This window comes from Habropoda laboriosa, unplaced genomic scaffold (genome assembly GCF_001263275.1).
Source record: "Habropoda laboriosa isolate 0110345459 unplaced genomic scaffold, ASM126327v1 scaffold22, whole genome shotgun sequence".
In the NCBI taxonomy this organism is placed as follows: domain Eukaryota; kingdom Metazoa; phylum Arthropoda; class Insecta; order Hymenoptera; family Apidae; genus Habropoda; species Habropoda laboriosa.
The window spans coordinates 8,543,210-8,562,144 of NW_017100261.1; the positions used below are offsets into that span (position 1 = coordinate 8,543,210).

An 18,935-nucleotide genomic window follows, 5' to 3' on the forward strand; every position below is an offset into this window, starting at 1 on the left:
ATCAACGACTCCTTCGAGCACTGATTACCTTCGTTCTTCCCATTCAGCCAACGTAGCAAATGTAAATCTTCCAACGCTGACGACCGAGCGAAGGAAGAAACAATTAACCGTACCTATCACGATCCAGTCATAAAATTCCATCCCACGGAACACCTGTTACCCCCAAAACGAGCGTAATCATTCATCGTTAGCTCTGCTCTTCGTAGTAGCAACGAAATGACGAATTAGCCTAGGCGGTGACGAATACACCAATGAATAACGAGTGTGAAACGAAACGAGCAATCGAGCACAAAGGGGGTTCCACCGATTGACGTTGCACGTTTGTCAGGTGAACGTGTCGAAGGAACGACGGACCCAATCCTGGACGTTGATTCTCGGCGTCGTCGACTCGGTTGTTTCCTTGTGCGGCCCGCCTCGAGATCTCGTTATCTCAGTGTCAGCGTGATGAATAGAGTATACACGAACCGTGTATGCCAATGTCCAGTAGCCATGGGGACAAGTGATGACGAGTGAAAGAGGGGGGCCGCAACAGCATAAAAGCACGGACGAAGAAAAGCATCGGTGCTTTTGTGGTGTTCAACTCGTGGCCGCATCGTGTCCTGACTGGTATTGTGCGACAGTGTTAGAACCCGGAGACTTCTATCTACGGGGACGTCATGGGGCATCCACCTCGACTCACGGGGACGACCCTCGCCTGCCTTTTGCTCCTGTTCGCGGTTGCTGAATCGGCCAGTAAGTACACCTTTCTTCTCCTACAGTATGCAACAAAAGTTTCTGGACTCTGATTGCACGAAACCTGTGATTCCACGTACCGACACTTGAGAAACAAGAGAAAAAAATGGGATTGGGGTGTTTTGTGACCCCCGCAGCGAAATAATTACAAATGTCAATTTTTCTGAAGTTTTTTCAACGTTTCAATTTTGGAGCCCTGAAAGTATTTCGACAAATTTTTGTGGAACTTGCGTCGAATCCGAGAGAGCACAGTGTGACATTTGACGGTTGAAAAAAATCAGAGGTGCCACAGCAGGGTTAATTTTAAACATTTTAGACATTCTTTCCATTTCACTGTCTCCTCTTTCGACGCGATGAATTATTAAACTCAGAGTCAGGGAACTTTTGTTACACACTGTATATCACCGACCCGGCTATTTCTCCGGCTAAAAGCTGTCCCTTCGTCAGTTTGCCTTTCGACGAGACTCTTAGGTGTTCTTTTTTTTTTTTTTTCTTTAAGTCTTCGAGATTATGCAAGAGGGAAAATTAGCGACGAGTTTCAGTCTCGACTGTAGGTTTTGTACATTAGCGAGGGTGATCGTGAGGGATAATTGAAGTTGTTTCAAGGGAAATAATCGAAATTGAAGATTTAGAAGAAACACAGCGACATTTCTCGAGTGTGATCTCGTGTTAGTTCTGATAAATAGAAAATTGATAAAATTCTGTCTACGAAAAGAATTATTTAAACGAGACTGTCCTTTGTGACACGCAAAGTATAATAATTCAGTAACTTTCCATTTTAAATTGGAACGTAACGACAGCCGAGTGACATAATTCTGTTAGAGGAAAGTACGAGATTTTTATGGAACACAGTGTTTTCTTTCGTCTCAAATATGGCGTTTTTTGCGAAAGGAAGGATTAGGAGATAAATGGCACGCTCGTGTTAGCAGAAATTTGTGGGGCTTGAGGGAGAGACTCGAGAGAGGAAAAAAAACGGCGGCCTTCTTTTTTTTTTTCATAAAAGAGTCCCTTTTTTTCCTAATTCGCGAGCCGAAAAAAATGACATATATCCTTTTCTTCTAACTTGTTTAGAAAAATTAGACATTTTCCCTCGGTTCTAATAAATTTTCGTTCCGTAATAACTCGTCAAAAAGTAAATTCTCCTGTTTGTTTTTTTTTTTTTTGTTTTTCTGAACTTCGTAATACCTTGCAGTTACGAGGAGAAATAAACCGACACTTTCCTGCTGGGGAAAAATGATCTCTAAAAAAGAAAGAGAAGATGTACGCGAATCGAGTATTTTTATTCACCTCTGTAAAAAAGTATTCTGGATTTCACGAGTATTGAACTTTTAGTGTGATGTAATATTAATAATTTATGGATCCGGGACAAGTTTCGTGAAATCGGAAGATATCGAACAGTTAAATATTCCACGAATTTCAGCCGGTTTTATTTTTTGAAAAGCGATAAAACATACACCTAAAAGTAAACAGATAAACTTGAATATTGCGTTGATATCGTAGTGTTGAATAAGATTTGTTTGTTACTTTAACCGAAAACGAAATAATTGAAGAAAATAATATACGAAAAAATCGTTGGTTAAAAGAAAACAAGAAAAAGAGTAATTTATCAGAAATGTACGTCTTTCACTTCGAACGTTATCTCTCAGATAAGAAACCAATGACAACTAAATTTTTCTATCGTCCAATAATCTAACTTGCGAAATAATTCGTGAAAAGTCTCGTAACCGTTATCTACTACTTCGAAGATTAGAAATATCTACCGAAATCTCTTCGTCTTTCTGTTGACATACGTAATCAGCGAACAGAATTCATAGAATTTTAAAGGACTTCGAGGCTCTTCCAAATTTTCTCGGAAATTTATTAAAAATTTATATAAAAATTTCACTTAGAATTGCGTATCTTCTCTCTGTTTCGATGCGATGCAAACGAAGTGGGAGAAAATATGTGTCAATCTCTAAACCACTCTTCCATAAAATCGTGTTTTTCCTCTTTGTTTATCTGTTTCTCATAGACTACTCGGTCTCCATAATTTTTAAAGAATCTTATCAGAAATGAAACGACTACAACTTGACCGTTCGATTTAAAAGAAAACGTAAACAATAATTTTGATTTTTTAGTCACTTTCCACTGATAATTGAACTTCAGACTCTCCAGTTTGTAATCAAAAACGAGTGAAAATTATAATCACTTATTTAACATAATATATTTCATGTTCCAATACAAGTATAATTAAAAATTAGCAATTCTTTATTAAGTAAACTATAGTATTCTATTATGTTGTGTAAAACTCTAAAATATTCTTGCTTGTTTTGACTGAAATCGATAAACGTATCTCATTAGGGACTGTCTAAAGATACTTTGCGTTCAGTATTAGGCAGCTCTCTTTCAGTATTGTTCGGGTCATAAGCGTTTAACACGTTAAGCGCCATGTCAGTCGCCGGTGACTGACAGTATACTTTTCGTTGGTCGTCTCCTGTTTATAGTTCGCATGGCCCACTTGACGGCCGAGTGTGGCGTGAACGGAATGGCAAGCAAAACAGGCTGGGCGTTTAACGTGTTAAAAATGAGAGAACAGAGTATTCATTTTCGCCACCTAATCCACCATCCGAGTACCATCCGAGAGTGAATTAAAAGATTCAATAGTGGAGATTTCAATATGGAAAACAGAGAAACGAAGTGGCAGGCCAAAAGAGATCGACGATGATGAAATTGCAAATTGCACTGAACAAAATCCAAGGTACACAGCTAGAGAGGTTGCAAACATATTAAATATGTCGCAAGAATTAGTTTCCTTGCATCTGAAAAAGCTTGTTCGGGTCGCGCATGAGCTAATGGAAAAGCTAAAGCGGTACAAAGATCGCCCTTTTTTAAAATAACTAATCACTGGTGATGAAAAATGGATTGTTTTTGATAATATAAAACGAAGTAAACATTGCTCTAAGCCAGGATACAAACCACTAACAACGTCCAAGGCAAAATGCATGTATCTGAATTTTTTCATGAAAAAGCACAACAATTTTACGAAAAAGAAATATTTAAGTTACCAAACAGATGGGTAAAGGTCATACAACGAAATGGTACACATCTCATTGATTAGGTATGATATTAAAATGACAAAACTTTATATGCCTGCGAAGAAACGCGAACGGAGTTTTTACACAACCTAATAAATATTAGCGAACAAATAACTTCCCCAGTTAACAGGGTTAAATCAATTCTAATTTCTTCACCAACCAAAATTTTCCGCGTCTTCAGCTAAACACCTGTTTCAACCGAAATTTCCCGATGAACACACCGTCGGCCCCACAGCGATCCATCAATTTTTCACGTCGTCGAGCCAACATTTCGTACACTCGAACTTGAAACTGCGGTCCGTCGCGAAACTTGGTCGAAGAGAGGCGACGAAAAATATTTTTAACAGGCTGATAAATTCAATTTACACGGGAAAACCATTGGACCGGGCACAATGGGAGCGAAAAGCACCCCCCACGCAGCAACAAATTCCCCGCGAAGTTTGTTCAGCGTGTCCCGTACGCCTCTAAAATGCATGGAACTACCCCTTTGCAGTCTCCCAGGAATTCTGCCCGGACCATGTAAATAAGTTCCACCCTCGCAGATCCGTATCTCCGGTAAAAGTTTTCGTGGAAACGCGTTATCGAGGCCAGAAGGTGGAAGAGTCGAGTTCGAGCCTTCTTCTTCTTCTTTTCTTTTTTTTTTTACGACGAACGAATCTGATCTGGATTATACCGCGTGGCGTGAAATACAGTTTGATTTAGTAACTAGATTAAACTACCTGGGCTTCTTGCGCGTGGAACGTCAACAGTTGTGGAAATGTGAAAAATCAGACGATAATGTGAAATTACACTAGTTTTAGGGATCATTTTGTATTGGCATACGTGAAAATTTCCAGAGAAATGTTAGCAATTTTAAGAATTTTTTGAGAAACTTTTTGTCACTCGAATCGATCTGAAATTTCTTCGATATCAATTTCAAGTCTACGAAGAATTAACCCTTTGCAATCGAGTGGCGACTGAGATGCAACGTTAAATAATTCTCACGTGGTAAATAATTGATCAAGACCGAGAGCAGATCTATGGGCCTCCATAAATTTCTTCACCATAGTGAAACAGAGAATACATTGAATATTGAAATAAAATGGCACAGTTTATTTCTACGTTAGTTTTCAAAAATTTCAAAGACCTGACTTTGGAATCTTTCCTACAGCAAAATGACCGAGTGCAAAGGATTAATACTGATGCAAATTGGCGGGTGGTACCAAACTTTTGGTAGTATAATTCATAGTAACTCCTATATAATTTGAAATTACACATTTTACAAATTTATTCAGCGCACTCATTTTTTCTGCTATGCTGAGTATAGTCGGTGAAAGAAATATTAAGTGGCAGTTCACGTTTCTCTATTGGGACTGAATCGAAACTAAGTTTAACTTTCTCAGGTTTCTGTCGATTTCCTCGAATGTGTAAACTTTGACACATGACCTCGCTATATTTCTTCCACAGACTATACCAATTTATTATTCCAACGCTTCCCGATATACGATATTTTAAGCGTCAAGGGGATGAAAACAGAGGGGCATGGTGAAGTGTTTCACGGTAGCTTATACTTTCTACAAGGTCCTATGCAAAATTTGGTCCAGATCGGTCAAAGTATTCAGAAATTAATAATGAACATACGGTCAGACGGACCTTCTATTTTATCTGTATACAGGGTGTTTCAATAGCTTGCTACCAAATAGATATGATAAATAATTTTCAGACGTTTCATTTCGCATAATCATTGAGTAATAAATGACTGCAAAGCGGATGATTGCAAAGCTTTAGGTCCTAACTAAAATAAATAATACCTCTTTGTCCAATAATACAAGCTTCCATCCATCCGAACGTTCTCAAATAACACGAGACAATTCTTTAATTGCTCCTAACTCTAAAAAATTATTTTACATTAGAAACACCCTGTACACAAAATATTCTACAAGTTAGATTTACATTTACTACGACAAAGGTTCACCGAACTCGTAGCTGTTGCGCGACAGTGCCGAACATTACTCGACGTGAAACACGGGAATACACGAAATCCAACTATAAAACAGTAATTTCGCATTTCAGACCTGTTTCATACTCGCCACCCAGTACGACGTGTCGTACAGTGGTCAGAGTGATTCGACGTGAGTTTCTCGATCAACAGTAACGACACGATAGAAAGGGTCAACGAGCTCGGGGCTTCGCGCGGCTCTCCGTGTCAAAAGGTTATTCGCCGTGTCAAGGATGGACAGATTAAAGCGACAGACGGATGTCGAAATCAGAGATTAATTCTGACCGATAGGATTACGAGAGATTAGCACCGGTTACCAAGAAATTTCACCGCGATCGTCAATCCTCGCTGTTTGACAATCTAACGGGTGACGTAGATTGTTCTTGTTATCAATTCTCACGGTGTTTTCACCAGTACTCATTTTTCAGGGTACATCACACGGTTTATTGTTTTCCTGATGTGTGTACGTTGGGTTAGGTTCTTTTTCGGCCTTTTGTCATGTCTGCCTCAGTCTGCGCTTCAGTGACTACTCACAGCGTGGTCCACGTCATAGTGGACGTCAGTATACTTTGCTAATGGCTACTCGAGTATTCTGTGTCCATTGCCTTTCCTACGTAGGTGCTTTAGTTTCTACTGCTTGCTTGTTTTCATTTATGCCTCAGCAGACATTTATTATTCATTTCAATGTGTTTTTTGTATTACTGTGATTTGCATATTTTAGGCACCGACAGGGAAGTGTCTTTAAATGTAAATCGCTGATTGTTACGAACATTTGCGTATAACGTCGTTTTAGAAAAAATATTTAACACGTTCTTTTTTTCTTTTAAGCACTGACTTTCGAGTTTAAGTTCAAGTACTAACTCCAAAAAATTTTTCTATGCTTGATAATTATAATTAAGATTCTCATGCTGTGGGTAAACAGAAAGTTTTTCGAATGAAAATTTCGTTTCGCAAAATGGCAGGAGAAAAATTGATTTTGTAAGTGGGAGAAGAGTTCGTCGAGTGAAATTTCCGTTCAGAAAGTGACGGAAGAATTTATTACCAGTTCTATGTAGTTTCGTGAATTTATAAATAAAGACAGATTCTCGAGCGACTAAAGTGTAATAAACATTGATATCGAAGCCGGCCGGCGTAACAGCAACTTCCAAAGCATAACAGATAGCAGCTCGATTCGTACGATTATCTTTGACCCCCGGACACTCGCGATTTTTTTCGACTTTGCAAACACTTCGGATCGATTGAGATCACCGCGTGAACTTTGAAACTGATCCGCGTTTCTTCCAATGAAAATTCAGCAGAATAACTATAAATAATACTGATTTAACCATCCAACATTTTCTTCGAAAAATCTGCATCTACATATTTTTGTATTATATTTCTGCAAAGCTTTTCTACGAAATTCTCTCTCGATACTTTTCGCACGAACTTTGAGACATTTCGACTTTTAGCGAATAAAAATTTTCTTCTTATTCGTTCGCTTTCAATGTCCTTCAAGCAATAAGACTTGCACGTGACATTTAACATATTATTGTGCACTCACCTTTATGGACTCACTTGCGTTTCCTTCGCGATCATTAGAGACGATGCATCAAGGAAAAGAGCTCTTTTAACGTGTTTCACTTCGCGTCTAACCATCAACGTTGCGTGCCCACTATCTTCACCCCAGTTGCTCGTAAAACATTCTATGAACCACTACATTTATCAGACAGTAATATCGAAAATGAAATTAATAATTTACGACCGCGGAGAGACACTCGCTCCAAAACGGCGACTAATTTATTGATAATTAACGTCTCATGAATGGCTGTTCTGTCCAGTAATTAAATTGCCTTTGCTTTTTTCTTAATCTCGCAAGTCAAATTTCAGGTCAACGATACTTTCTTCCTTACAAAATTTCTCGTTAAAAGACACGCTCACAATGAGACAGAAAATTCAAATATTTTTCATTCGCGTAATTTAAAACTTTTCAATATTTAGAAAATCTTCTGCGACTTTGCGAAAACGTGAGAAAAGAAGCAAAAAATGTTGGAAAGAGCGAAAAGCGACGAATCTCGGTAGAGGAAAGTAGAGAAACTTCTCGTGTAGCTAACTTCTATGTTCCTCGAGGAAAAAAAAAAGGATACCAAAAAATAAGAGAAGCAGAAAGGAACGCACCGTGGACTTTCGAATGAATTTTTCAAAGTCCCATCTCAAAAATGGAACGCTATGAAGAAATGGGTCGAGTCTCGGAGGACGCGTCAGCTCGGTTCGCATTCGATCGAAGCTGAGAACCTTCGAGAGCTCAAAAACCGACGTTTCTCCTTAAAATTAGTACGCCCGCGTACGAAAAGAGAAATTCACTCTGGTATCTTCTTTTTTTTTCTTTCAACAATTTCCCGATTATACGCGAAATCTGGGGGAATTGTTTACGAAAGTGTGACACGGAACAGCGAGATCAATGATGTTAGGAGACTTCCTCCACTTTGCATGGTCCCATTGTCGACAGAGTTAGATGGACGATGATGGACGATGATTAGCCCGCGAGTTCTTTGAATCATTATCAATGGTCAGCCGCCGTTATTGTCCCACTTCCGCGCGCGAGCCTACTAGATAATGTTTAAAGTTCACTGCGAGTCGCTTTGAACAGTAGCCTTCGAGGCGGTGTGAAAGTACTTTTCCAGCAATTTCGTTCTCTTTAAATTTTCAGCGGAATTTAGTGGGGATAAATAGAAGTTTGCGTTAGGGAATGAAAATCGTGTTTTAAATTGAAACAAGCGTTGCCCTTAGATTCTCTAAAAGCAATTTACGAGAATTGGTAGAAAAATTGAGAAGTTTTCAACACTCAAGTGATCAATTTGTGAATTATTAGAAATTTGAAAGATGTTTTTCGCCTATTTTCACGGTGAAAAAAAAGTTTGCAATGAGAAGATTTAATCGTTATGCATTGTTCGCCAGAAAAAATTGCGACACCTGGAAGTTGGAGTTGCATAAATCTGAAAATCACATATGTTTTCCTGGAAAATTTCCATTTCCAGGAAAAAATGACCTTTAATAAATAAGACAAAATTTGTGAATTTGTAAATTTCAGATTTGTGCAATTTTATTTTTAAGGTGTTGCAATTTTTGAACGAGCAGTATATTTAGAAAGTAGAAGGGTTGAATCACGCTGGCTAACTATCATCAACTTTCAGTAAACATTAGCCACTCTTTTAACGAGCATAAAATTTTAAATACATCAATTTTCTTTTCGTGCAATAAATAACACCAGTATTATTTTTAACGTCTATTTTTTGCAAGGTGGGATAATTACCCGTGAAAAAATTTTGATAATGTCAAGAAATCACTCTTACACACTGCCGATCTAAGACAAGTAATTAAAACGTGAAGACTGAATGCGAATGAAAAAAATTGTGCAATCTTTGGGGGAGAGAATGTGAAAACTGGTGAAAAGTCGTCTCTCGTGCTGGCCAATTTCCAGCTAATCAGAATTGCATTTTCCTCCGAGGAATAATCGTGGAAAATTAGAAAGGTCAGTTTCCAAGTATGTAGCCCGGATAAAATGAACGTCGGTGCAGGGGGGAGTCGTTATTAAGATGCGTCACGATTATCACGATCGTGCCTTCCCCTATGTGCGAATTTTACGGATTTATCGGGCCTCGTGGAGCGAAGAAAATATACCGTTCTATCGGGAGTTTGGGGCAGATACGTGAAACCTCGTAAACAATATTTGCTAATCTGTTACACGTGCAGACTTCGTTGTAATTTATTTTCAAGTTCTTAGAAATTCGTGTGTAACTTATCGTCAGAAAATTATGAAATAAAAGATTATTTTTACACTACCGATTGTCGAGCAGGCAAAGTATTCTATAAAGTTGTGAAAAATTCGAATCGTTTCGAAGATGATTCGGTACTTGAAACTCTTGAAATTCTTGGTAAGTCTTGAATGTGAAGTCTTTCAGGTTTCGATACGTCTTGGAAGGTTTCAAAATCTTGAAAGTTTCGATAGGACTTGAAAACTTTCTCAAGCGGTATCATTCACGTGAAATATTATAGGTATTGAGTACTCACGTGTATCGTTGACATGAAATATTAAAGATATTGAGTACTCACATGTAACATTGACATAAAATATTCAACATATTGAGTACTCAGATGTATCATTGAAATAAAATATTAAACATATTGAGTACTCACATGTATCATTGACACGAAATATTCAAAATATTGAGTACTCACACGTATCATTCAAAACCTACCAGAACTTTAAAGACTTAAGATCTATCAAGATTCAAGGTTCCAGACTTATCAAGAGTTTGAAGTATTAAATTAAGTTCGAAGTGAATTAAACATTCACAGTATTGAAGAACTTCTAATCGCTTCAAAATTGAGATTCAAACACCTATCACTAACAATACAGTCTACGATGACTATAGTTATTATAAAATGAAGTCGAAAGCTTATTTCTCACTTACCAATACGAAAATTCAGTTTTATTTTCACGATTTTGATTTTTCTTTTTTTTGTTTGGTAATTTTTCCCAAAGTAACTTTGTTCGTTTGTACTCTTTCTTGTTCGTCTAAATTATTATCTTTTATCGTTTTGATAAACGTTTCATGACTGGAAAGAGAACCTAACCAGAACTCATAAGTTATTTCGCCTAAAGCTGTTTTGGCAATATAATACATTCCCTTGATGTTAAGTTTTTAATGGAATCAGCTAGTACAGAGATTAAATAAATATTCACGAAAAGGGTAACCCTTCTTTCTTCGCCGAAGAAACGTTTGGTGGTTAATTATTAACACGGTCGAAGCGTTTCTCGAAGAGGTATACATCGTAGCGTTGTATAATACACCAGAGACTGAGAATTTCCAAGGCCTAAGTAAATGAAGAAATAAAGAGCATTTGGGGTTATTCCTTATAATGATGATACATTTGACGCCATATTGGACGCAACGGAGGTTACCCTGTTCTGTAGAATTTTAGTCTCAGAAATTCAGTCATCTTTGTCTTCGTTAGATTAATAAAATTGGTAATTCCCTTGGTACAACAATATTTCTTCTCATCTATCAAAACATAACCTCAAAATTCCTCCGTCGAGGAAACCTTCTCGCAGAGATTGCCACACGCGTCCGTGATTGTGAAGAAAATTTTCGGAAGTATACAATTCTACTGTTCGTATCTCTCCGACAAATTCTCTCAATTCTACACACGTATTTCCACGAAAGGCTGTTATTTCACGTTCTATACCAACCTCTTACAACGTTATTTTCACACGGATTGCGACGGAATCGTGCGGAAAATCCGCAGAGGAGACAGCGGACCGGCTGAGGAGCGTCTCGAGTGACGGTGGAAATGAATTTTCGATGTAACAGACAAAATGCATTCGACCTGGGATAATTGCAGCAGCGATAAGCGGATGCACAGCCGTGTAGTTTTCCACGCGATGAGCACGCGAATGCTCCCCAGCCCGAAACAATGTATCACGGAGAATTATAAGTGGCGTAAATTTTAAACGACTATAATTCCGGTAATGAAGACACATTGCACGGAATAGTTAATCGATAGAGAGAGCAGCCTCGCAAATGTTCCGTTTCCTCCATTTTGCTTATCCTTTCTTCGCCGATTCCGGCTTAAATGATCGATCGTAAAGCATTGTTAAAGAAGCACGATTAGGTTTGATTAGGTACTTCAAGTTGAAACACCAGTGATGTAGAAATGTGATTAGAATTATCGATGAATTTAAGAAAGACGGCATTTTTTAAATTTGCAATTAACCGAAAATAAGAGGAGTTTTTGTTGGAACAAAATGGCGAATTTCACGATTAGAAGAATTTCCAGGGAATCAAAACCAGAAGTATAACTAGTGTTTTGGTTATACTTGAAATTGAAGAAGAACGGGATTAGACAATGGAACAGAAATGGATGCAACGAAGATAGAATCTTCAGATCTGCAATTAATTCCGAAATCAGAGAAATGAGAAGTTTCGCGATTAGAACTAACCATGTTATTTGTTATTTATTTATTTAATATTTAGAGTCACACTGATTACTAAAGCCATTGGCAACGATATCTAAACATATTCAGCGGTGTTCCTTCTTCTTTTAACTCTGTTTACTATTTTCATTTCTTTGCAGAAACTGATCACATTTTGCTATGATGTTTTCTCCTTCCTTCACTGTGTTTTGGATTATTTTATTTATTATGATTTTCTTCTTACATTAATCATTTCGAATAAAATTTCATTGAAATTCTAAGTATCTATAAATTAAATCCCCAAATTGATTTTACCAATTGTTTCGGTCTTTGTTAGATTTATCAATTAGCAATTCTCTTGGTAACAATATCTCGATAACTTCTGCGGAACACTTCCTTCCAGAGTTCCACAAGTAATTAAAAATACACCGCAATTATTTCTAATTGCCTCGGTTAATAACACTTGTTTATCGAGCACGGTATTAAGAGTACCTAAAATCGCGTCGAGCCGCTAATGCATGTAGCTCGCGGTACATAACCGGCTGGAACGAGGTCTATATCATTGAAATGATTACAGGTCCCCCATGTTCAACCGGACATGTGATAAATTGATCTGATCTGAACATCCTTACTTCCCAATAAAACAGACCAGATACGATACACTCGGTTGCATCGTCCTGTTTATACGCGAGTTTTGTGTTTTTCTTTCTTTTTTTTTTCCTACGCCCATCTTTTAGCAAATTCGATCGCCGAATGTTTCCCTTTGCTGCGACAGACTGTCTTCCCGTTTGTTGTTTCAGCGGCATTTTTCCCATTTTCGGCGAGAGAAAAATATTGACCATCGGGACAAATGTACCCTATTCTCTTCCATCTTCAAAGCACTACAACTCCCAGAAGAAAGTAGTAATTGTGAGAAACGAAAAAATAATACTATGAGAGCAAGTATTTTGTGAAATATTTTATTGGACAATGAAAAAATATGTTTTAATACACTCTAAGGGAAAATTCGAAATATTTGGAAAAAAGAAATATGTGACTTAGGCCACTTTCATAATTACCGGCACGTATACGGTCCATCACTCCCCGATTTACCCTAATTATCGTAAAAAATTGGCTGGTAATAATAGTGCAACAATATAGTGCAAGAGTATAAGAACAAATAAATAAAACGAGGTTATAAAAAATAGATAAATGGATACCTAACTTTCAAGTCACATGGCGTTATAGAGCATCAACCCTGGAATACTAGCATAAATTTTTTGCAACATTAGCATGGGGTAAAAATAATTTCTAACTTCCAAGTCACATGGAATACTAGCATTAATTTCTCGCAACATTAACCCGGGGTATACTGCAATCGATGTAACAAAAATAATACTTCCATTCATTTTACTAACTGTGTTAACATTAATACTGAGAATCTAATTAAATTGTTCAAGTAAAAATGTAAAAGGAAAAGTATGCATGAAAGAACAATTTCCACGGTGTTCTAGGGTTAAACACTACCTATCGAAAACTGGCACAAACTTTCCAACCTAATATCGCATGGGCGTGGAAAAGCTCGTAACGTTCGATATTTTCATTTTCCACCCCTCTTCGTCACCACCACCGCTACAGCGACGTCTATTCGAACCGTTTGAGAACACGGATTCGTCGGCTCGTCTATCGCGAATAAATTTCGCCTATTGAATCATCCGATCAGGCATTTTCGCGTGGCGGAAACGGCATTTCCAACGGAGTAGAATTTCAAGCCGGCGTGGCACCGAGAGCGTGACACTTGCAATTTTCATGCGCGACCCAGCAACGATTACGCGCGCCGCAACGCCTCACCGGCAAATCTCTGATAATCGGATAATGGAAGAGCAGAGAGACTACGATTGCGGTCGGCCGATTAATTTTCCACCCCGTTACCAAGTCCTTTGAACCTGCTGCCTTGCCACTCGTGTGCGCCTCGTTTTTCTTTAAACACACACACTCTCTCTCTGCCTTAGATTCCGTATTAATTTGTCGGGAAAGGGGAAGATAAAGTTGCTTTTGCTTTTCGTGAAATGGTAGTTGAAAATAGAGTGGAAATGATCGTATTGAGAGAATTGGGGTAACGAGCGAATTTATATTATTTCATAAGAATAGATGTGATATCGTTATGTTCGCGTAGTTTTCGATAAGATTTATTAAGTTTCTGTTAGGAATGATAGAAAGTATATTGTATGAAAAATAAGAGTATTCCTATCTAGTATTAAAAAAGGATTAATTTTTTTAGTAAATCGATGGTTTGGACCGTTAAAGATAATGCAGAAAAAATGATACTGGATTGGTATTGGTTAAAATTGAAACTGCAATTTTCACAAACTTTGACACGTTCTACATTCGATTATGATCGAACGGAATAAGTGGTAAATTGTATTTTTTAAAACACTATTGCTTCTTCAATTTTTGACAATTTTTCGCGTAATGCGACAGAAAATGTATTTAACAGTAGTTTTTAACGTTAATCACTGTGGAAGATTTGTTCGTTAAAGCGAATTCGTAACTGTTTGCCGTCGTCAAGATGTTCTAGCTGCGTTAAAGTTGGGAATTCTATATGAGGACCTCGAAGAATCAATTGTTCGCCAAAAATAATTCAACGATATTCGTTCGATAGATAGTTACGAACGTTATATAAAATGAAAGATTCGCTCTCCCCTTGTTGCTGTCATACAAATATCGAACACGATGATTTAAACAACTCTGCACGTGGCACACAAAAAAAACAAGAATTATTTTCCCGAGGGGAAGTATATTTAATCATTTTTATAGTTCACGATGAAAGTTATAGCGATACTTACATTCTACGCGAAGATTTGAAAACGAAGAGCCGAGAGAATATAATTTTAATAGACACGAAACAGTGAATTTTTTTATCAATTAGTAAAAATCTGTTTACAGCAGGGCTGTGAAACTTCGAATAGTCGAACTAGTCGAATAATTCAGACAATTTCGAATACGAATTCTTTATTCGGATAATTCGAATGTTCCAAGTGTTTGAATATTCGAATTATGCCGAATATTTTGTACACTTCGAGTATTCGAATTACCTGAATTATTCGAATATTTGTGTATGTAATTCGAATAGCTCAATTATTCTAATATTCGTGTAATTCGGATAATTCGAATGTTCCAAGTGTTTGAATATTCGAATTATGCCGAATATTTTGTACACTTCGAGCATTCGAATTACCCGAATTATTCGAATATTTATGTATTCAATTCAAATACACCGAATTTTCGGATTTTCGTAAGTCCCATCTTATAGTATTAAAAGATTCTGTTGAAACGAATTTGACATCTATAAGTAATAAAAAAAAATAATTCTATTTATCTTACGGAATATTAACGAGACAAATGATTAATCAGGAAGAAAGAAGGGTATTACCTGTGACAAAATACTCAATTAACTTTTCCCTATGATAGTTGTAACATAGAAAAACTGCGTCGGCCAATAAGATTAAACCACTACGAGGGTCGGTATTAATTTCAATTCTCTGCGACCAGCGGACTCTATTCCAGCTAAATCCAATCTGGATTCAGTAAAAGGGAAAAACGGCAGGGCACTACGTGACAGGAAATGCTCACAAGTCCGGAGGACTCTTTATCGTAATTTATCATGACCTTTCTTACAAAAGACCGCCGACGTTGCGTTATTTACCTCACGGGAGCGTTAGCAGCGTTCCAAAATAGCCTCTGCATGTTCAAATTACCCGTTCCAACGAAAACGAAAAAAGGAAAAAGAAAGAAAAATTGCAGAAGAGAATTCAGTGAATATTTTACTTTCACCTGAAAGACCAGAATTTTTACAGAATATCATTATTCTCCTAATTTCATTTCGCCGCTTAATTTTCCTACCGTTCGATAAACTCGAGACGAGAATTTTCCAGAATACATATCATTATTTTCCTAATTCACGAGTAAAGTCGCGTCGATAACGTGATTTCGTTATTCTCCTAAATTGTACCTCGTTTGACGATTGACTTTGACGAATGTTCGACAAATCCAGAAGATTTAAAAAGAAACGCGGTCCGGCAGAATTTCAAAGGGCGGGATAGTTGCGTTTGACGAACAGAAGAGGAATTTTCAGGTAGAATTGAAAATGATTGTTCGCGATGAAACGGTGAATTCGGTGAAATCGACAATTTCGTGCAAAGCTCGTTGCAATTTCTGAAGTACCTAATTTCCCGTCCCAACACCCAGGCGGTCGACTAAAAATAAGCGTTTCAAGATCGGGGGTCAGCCGAGTCAGCGATTATCACGTTATCGACGCGACCTTACTACGAAGTTCAGCCTCCCTGCACAAATATATCTTTTTTTCTCCTTTCTCTCTTTTCTTTCGTTCCCTATGTAGGTTTAATCAACGCGCACGCACAAAAAATGTTATCGATTACAAAACGAGTCAATAAGATTTTTTATCGGATCCGGTTGGACTTTTTGCAAGGCGCATATTGTGCATCGCGAGGGGATGTCATCAGTCACGTAAACTTTATCACGGCCTTCGAGAATCTCGGAAACGAACGAGACTGTTAAATCGAAGTTAATATTCTCCGTCGTTTGAACGACGTAACCTCTATCTGTTACTGTAAAAGTCGGTATAACACGCCTAGTCAACGTCGATGTAAGTCCGAAATATTATGAAATCAATGTTTATTTCGTACCTTTAGCGAAATTAATTTGGCAAATCTATCCGTGCTTAGGTTAGGCTATACACCCATACCTCCATTTACGCGGATAAAAATCGCGTAGAGTCTGCTTGTATAAAAAAGAAAACATTTAAATCGCATAGGTTAATAAAAAAAATAACGATATTTCAGAAAACCAAAATAAGTTTTATTCGGTGTCGATATATTTTTTGAACCTAACCTGACCTTTTGCGCTTACGTTGTTCTCTTCAGAAATGATTACTTGCGAAAAGTTCACAATTTTCATGAAACGAGAATAACAAAATTGCATTCAGGCAATTATTATCGACGTTACTCAAATGGGATAAATGTCTACGTGCTTCTGTCACAATGTCACTAATTGTAAATCAATTTACCGAATGTCCGCATTTGGACAAATTGTAAAGACTCGAGGATGAATAAAAAAAAGAAAAATCTTCAGAAATTCCATATGTTCGGTTCGACTGTATTTCTTAATAAATGCTGATAATATGTAATTTTGTCGATTTACTGTAAAAAATAACTCTCACCCGGTACAACAGCGGTAAATCTGAACTTAGATAAATGTAAATTGGTAAAAGTCTGGAAACACAGACTGTTACGTTTAAATTGTAAATTTTACGATTTAAATTTGGTAAAATTGGTAAAATTTAGGATTTAAGAAAAACCCAACATTTTCCGGTATTCTAGCTTTTACGGTAACATATAGATTTTTAACCCTTTCACTGTTGTTAGCACCTATAAACCCTGTGAAAATTTCCTGGTACTGTGCTTATCGCGACTTTTGCCACACTTTCGCCTTAATTTAATCCTTAAGCTTCGCCCTTTACGCATTTCTATGTAACTTCAATAAAACGATACATCTTTCTTTTAATTTTCAAACGCCGAAACAAAAGATTTTGCGGCCGAAAAGATTTCTTTACTCTATAAAATATGTACCTTTTTATTTTACAATCTTTCTAAAAATTCCATTTCGCCAAAAACTCGTTTTCCCTTTTTTCTTCGTGAACGAAATATTTCCAAGCGTAAATTTTGCAAATAACTCTTTACGATAGGCTTATGTGCTGTTTCAGTGGCATTTTTCCCCCCTTTTTTTTCCAAAGTAAAACAATTAAGTGTCAGAAATGTACTCGAATTTTTTTATCAGAATAATGTTCGCCAATTTTTGGGGTCGTTTCGTTACGCCAGTTATACAGAATGTATAAGTTTTCAGGAAATATTAAGGAAATTTCAATGAATTTTCGAATATGGAACTTTTTAATTACTCGAAAGTCGAAGGATAGAAAGCGTTGCAATTTTGACAGTTAACGGTCTAAGATAGGCGAAAAATGGTTGAAATGAAAAAGGACGAAAGATACTAAGCGGCGCTCAATAGAGGAAGCAAGAGTTATTAAAAGTTCTTCAGCAAATGAAGCCTCCCTAAGCCTTCTGTGCGTACATTTTCCTACGGCGTTATCTACTTTCTACATTATTATCCGGTGGAAATCTACATGGCGGATAAAAACGACAGATAAACTGGCTCCACGGTAGAAGCTTCTTTAAACGTGAAATTTCTTCATAAACGTTCCCCGTGCATATTTTCTACATTGTTATCTTCTCGTTTTATCGTTATACTTTAACGAGTCCAACGAAAACGAAAATAAAATTTCGCTACTTTGCACAATTTATCACTTTATTACACTTTCTTTCCTGTTAAATCAAAAATTTGCGAATTCTATAAGGTACGTGAAAAATTCTGCTTTGGTCGACCTAACCTAACTTAAATATAAAATTAAAGACTCGTATTTCTAAATTAGTAGATAAATCGTTGCCTTGGAAAATAATTATTAGATGTCCTTGATGACCATTTGTCATTCTTCAATTTTTAATTTTTGATTGTTAGGCTTTGAAACGATTCTGTGAATCCAGTCGGAAAGAATTCGTTTCTACGCCTAACGAAAGTGTGCCATTTCGAAAATAATTAAACAAGGTGAAAAAGTTAAATTAAAATTTGTCAATGTTAAATTTTTTTTAAATTTTCAAAAAATTAAACGAAAAGTGAACGAATTGAAAAAAATATAATGCTTTCACTGAACGAATGCAAAGCTCGAAGTGACCATTGCGAGCTCTGCAAGGTATGTAAAAAATTCCCCTTTTAGTTTAACCCGATCTAACCTAAAAACAAAATTGAAAGCTCACATTTATAAAAATCGGTGGGTAAACCGTACCCCTGAAAGATAATTGAAATAGAATTTCATAAAGGTAAACCAGAAAGAAGAAGAAAATCAAACGAATTTAAAAGAAACAGGACCTTCGCTAAACGAATGCTAAGCTCGAAGTGACGACTGTGAAAATTTCTGCCTATGTTTACCTAACCTAACCTAAAAATAAAATTAAACTCTCACCTTTCTAAATTACCGAATAAACTATTCCCCCCTGCAAAATAATAAGAAGCGTAAAATTGTTCAAAGTAACGAAACGAAAAAAGACATCAAGGAAATTAAAAGAATTTAAAAGAAAATTTTGCAAAA

General features: G+C 36.9%; 1 protein-coding gene across 1 annotated transcript in view; it reads left to right on the forward strand.

The window, feature by feature from the left end:
* Nucleotides 1–579: 579 nt before the first annotated feature.
* The window catches only part of LOC108572790 (apolipophorins), a 40,721-nt gene continuing 22,365 nt past the window's right edge, over nucleotides 580–18,935 (forward strand). Inside the window, exon 1 of the mRNA XM_017935074.1 lies at nucleotides 580–732. Coding sequence (XP_017790563.1) covers nucleotides 657–732 — 76 coding nt within the window. The 5' untranslated portion in view covers nucleotides 580–656. The remainder of the gene's footprint in view (nucleotides 733–18,935) is intronic.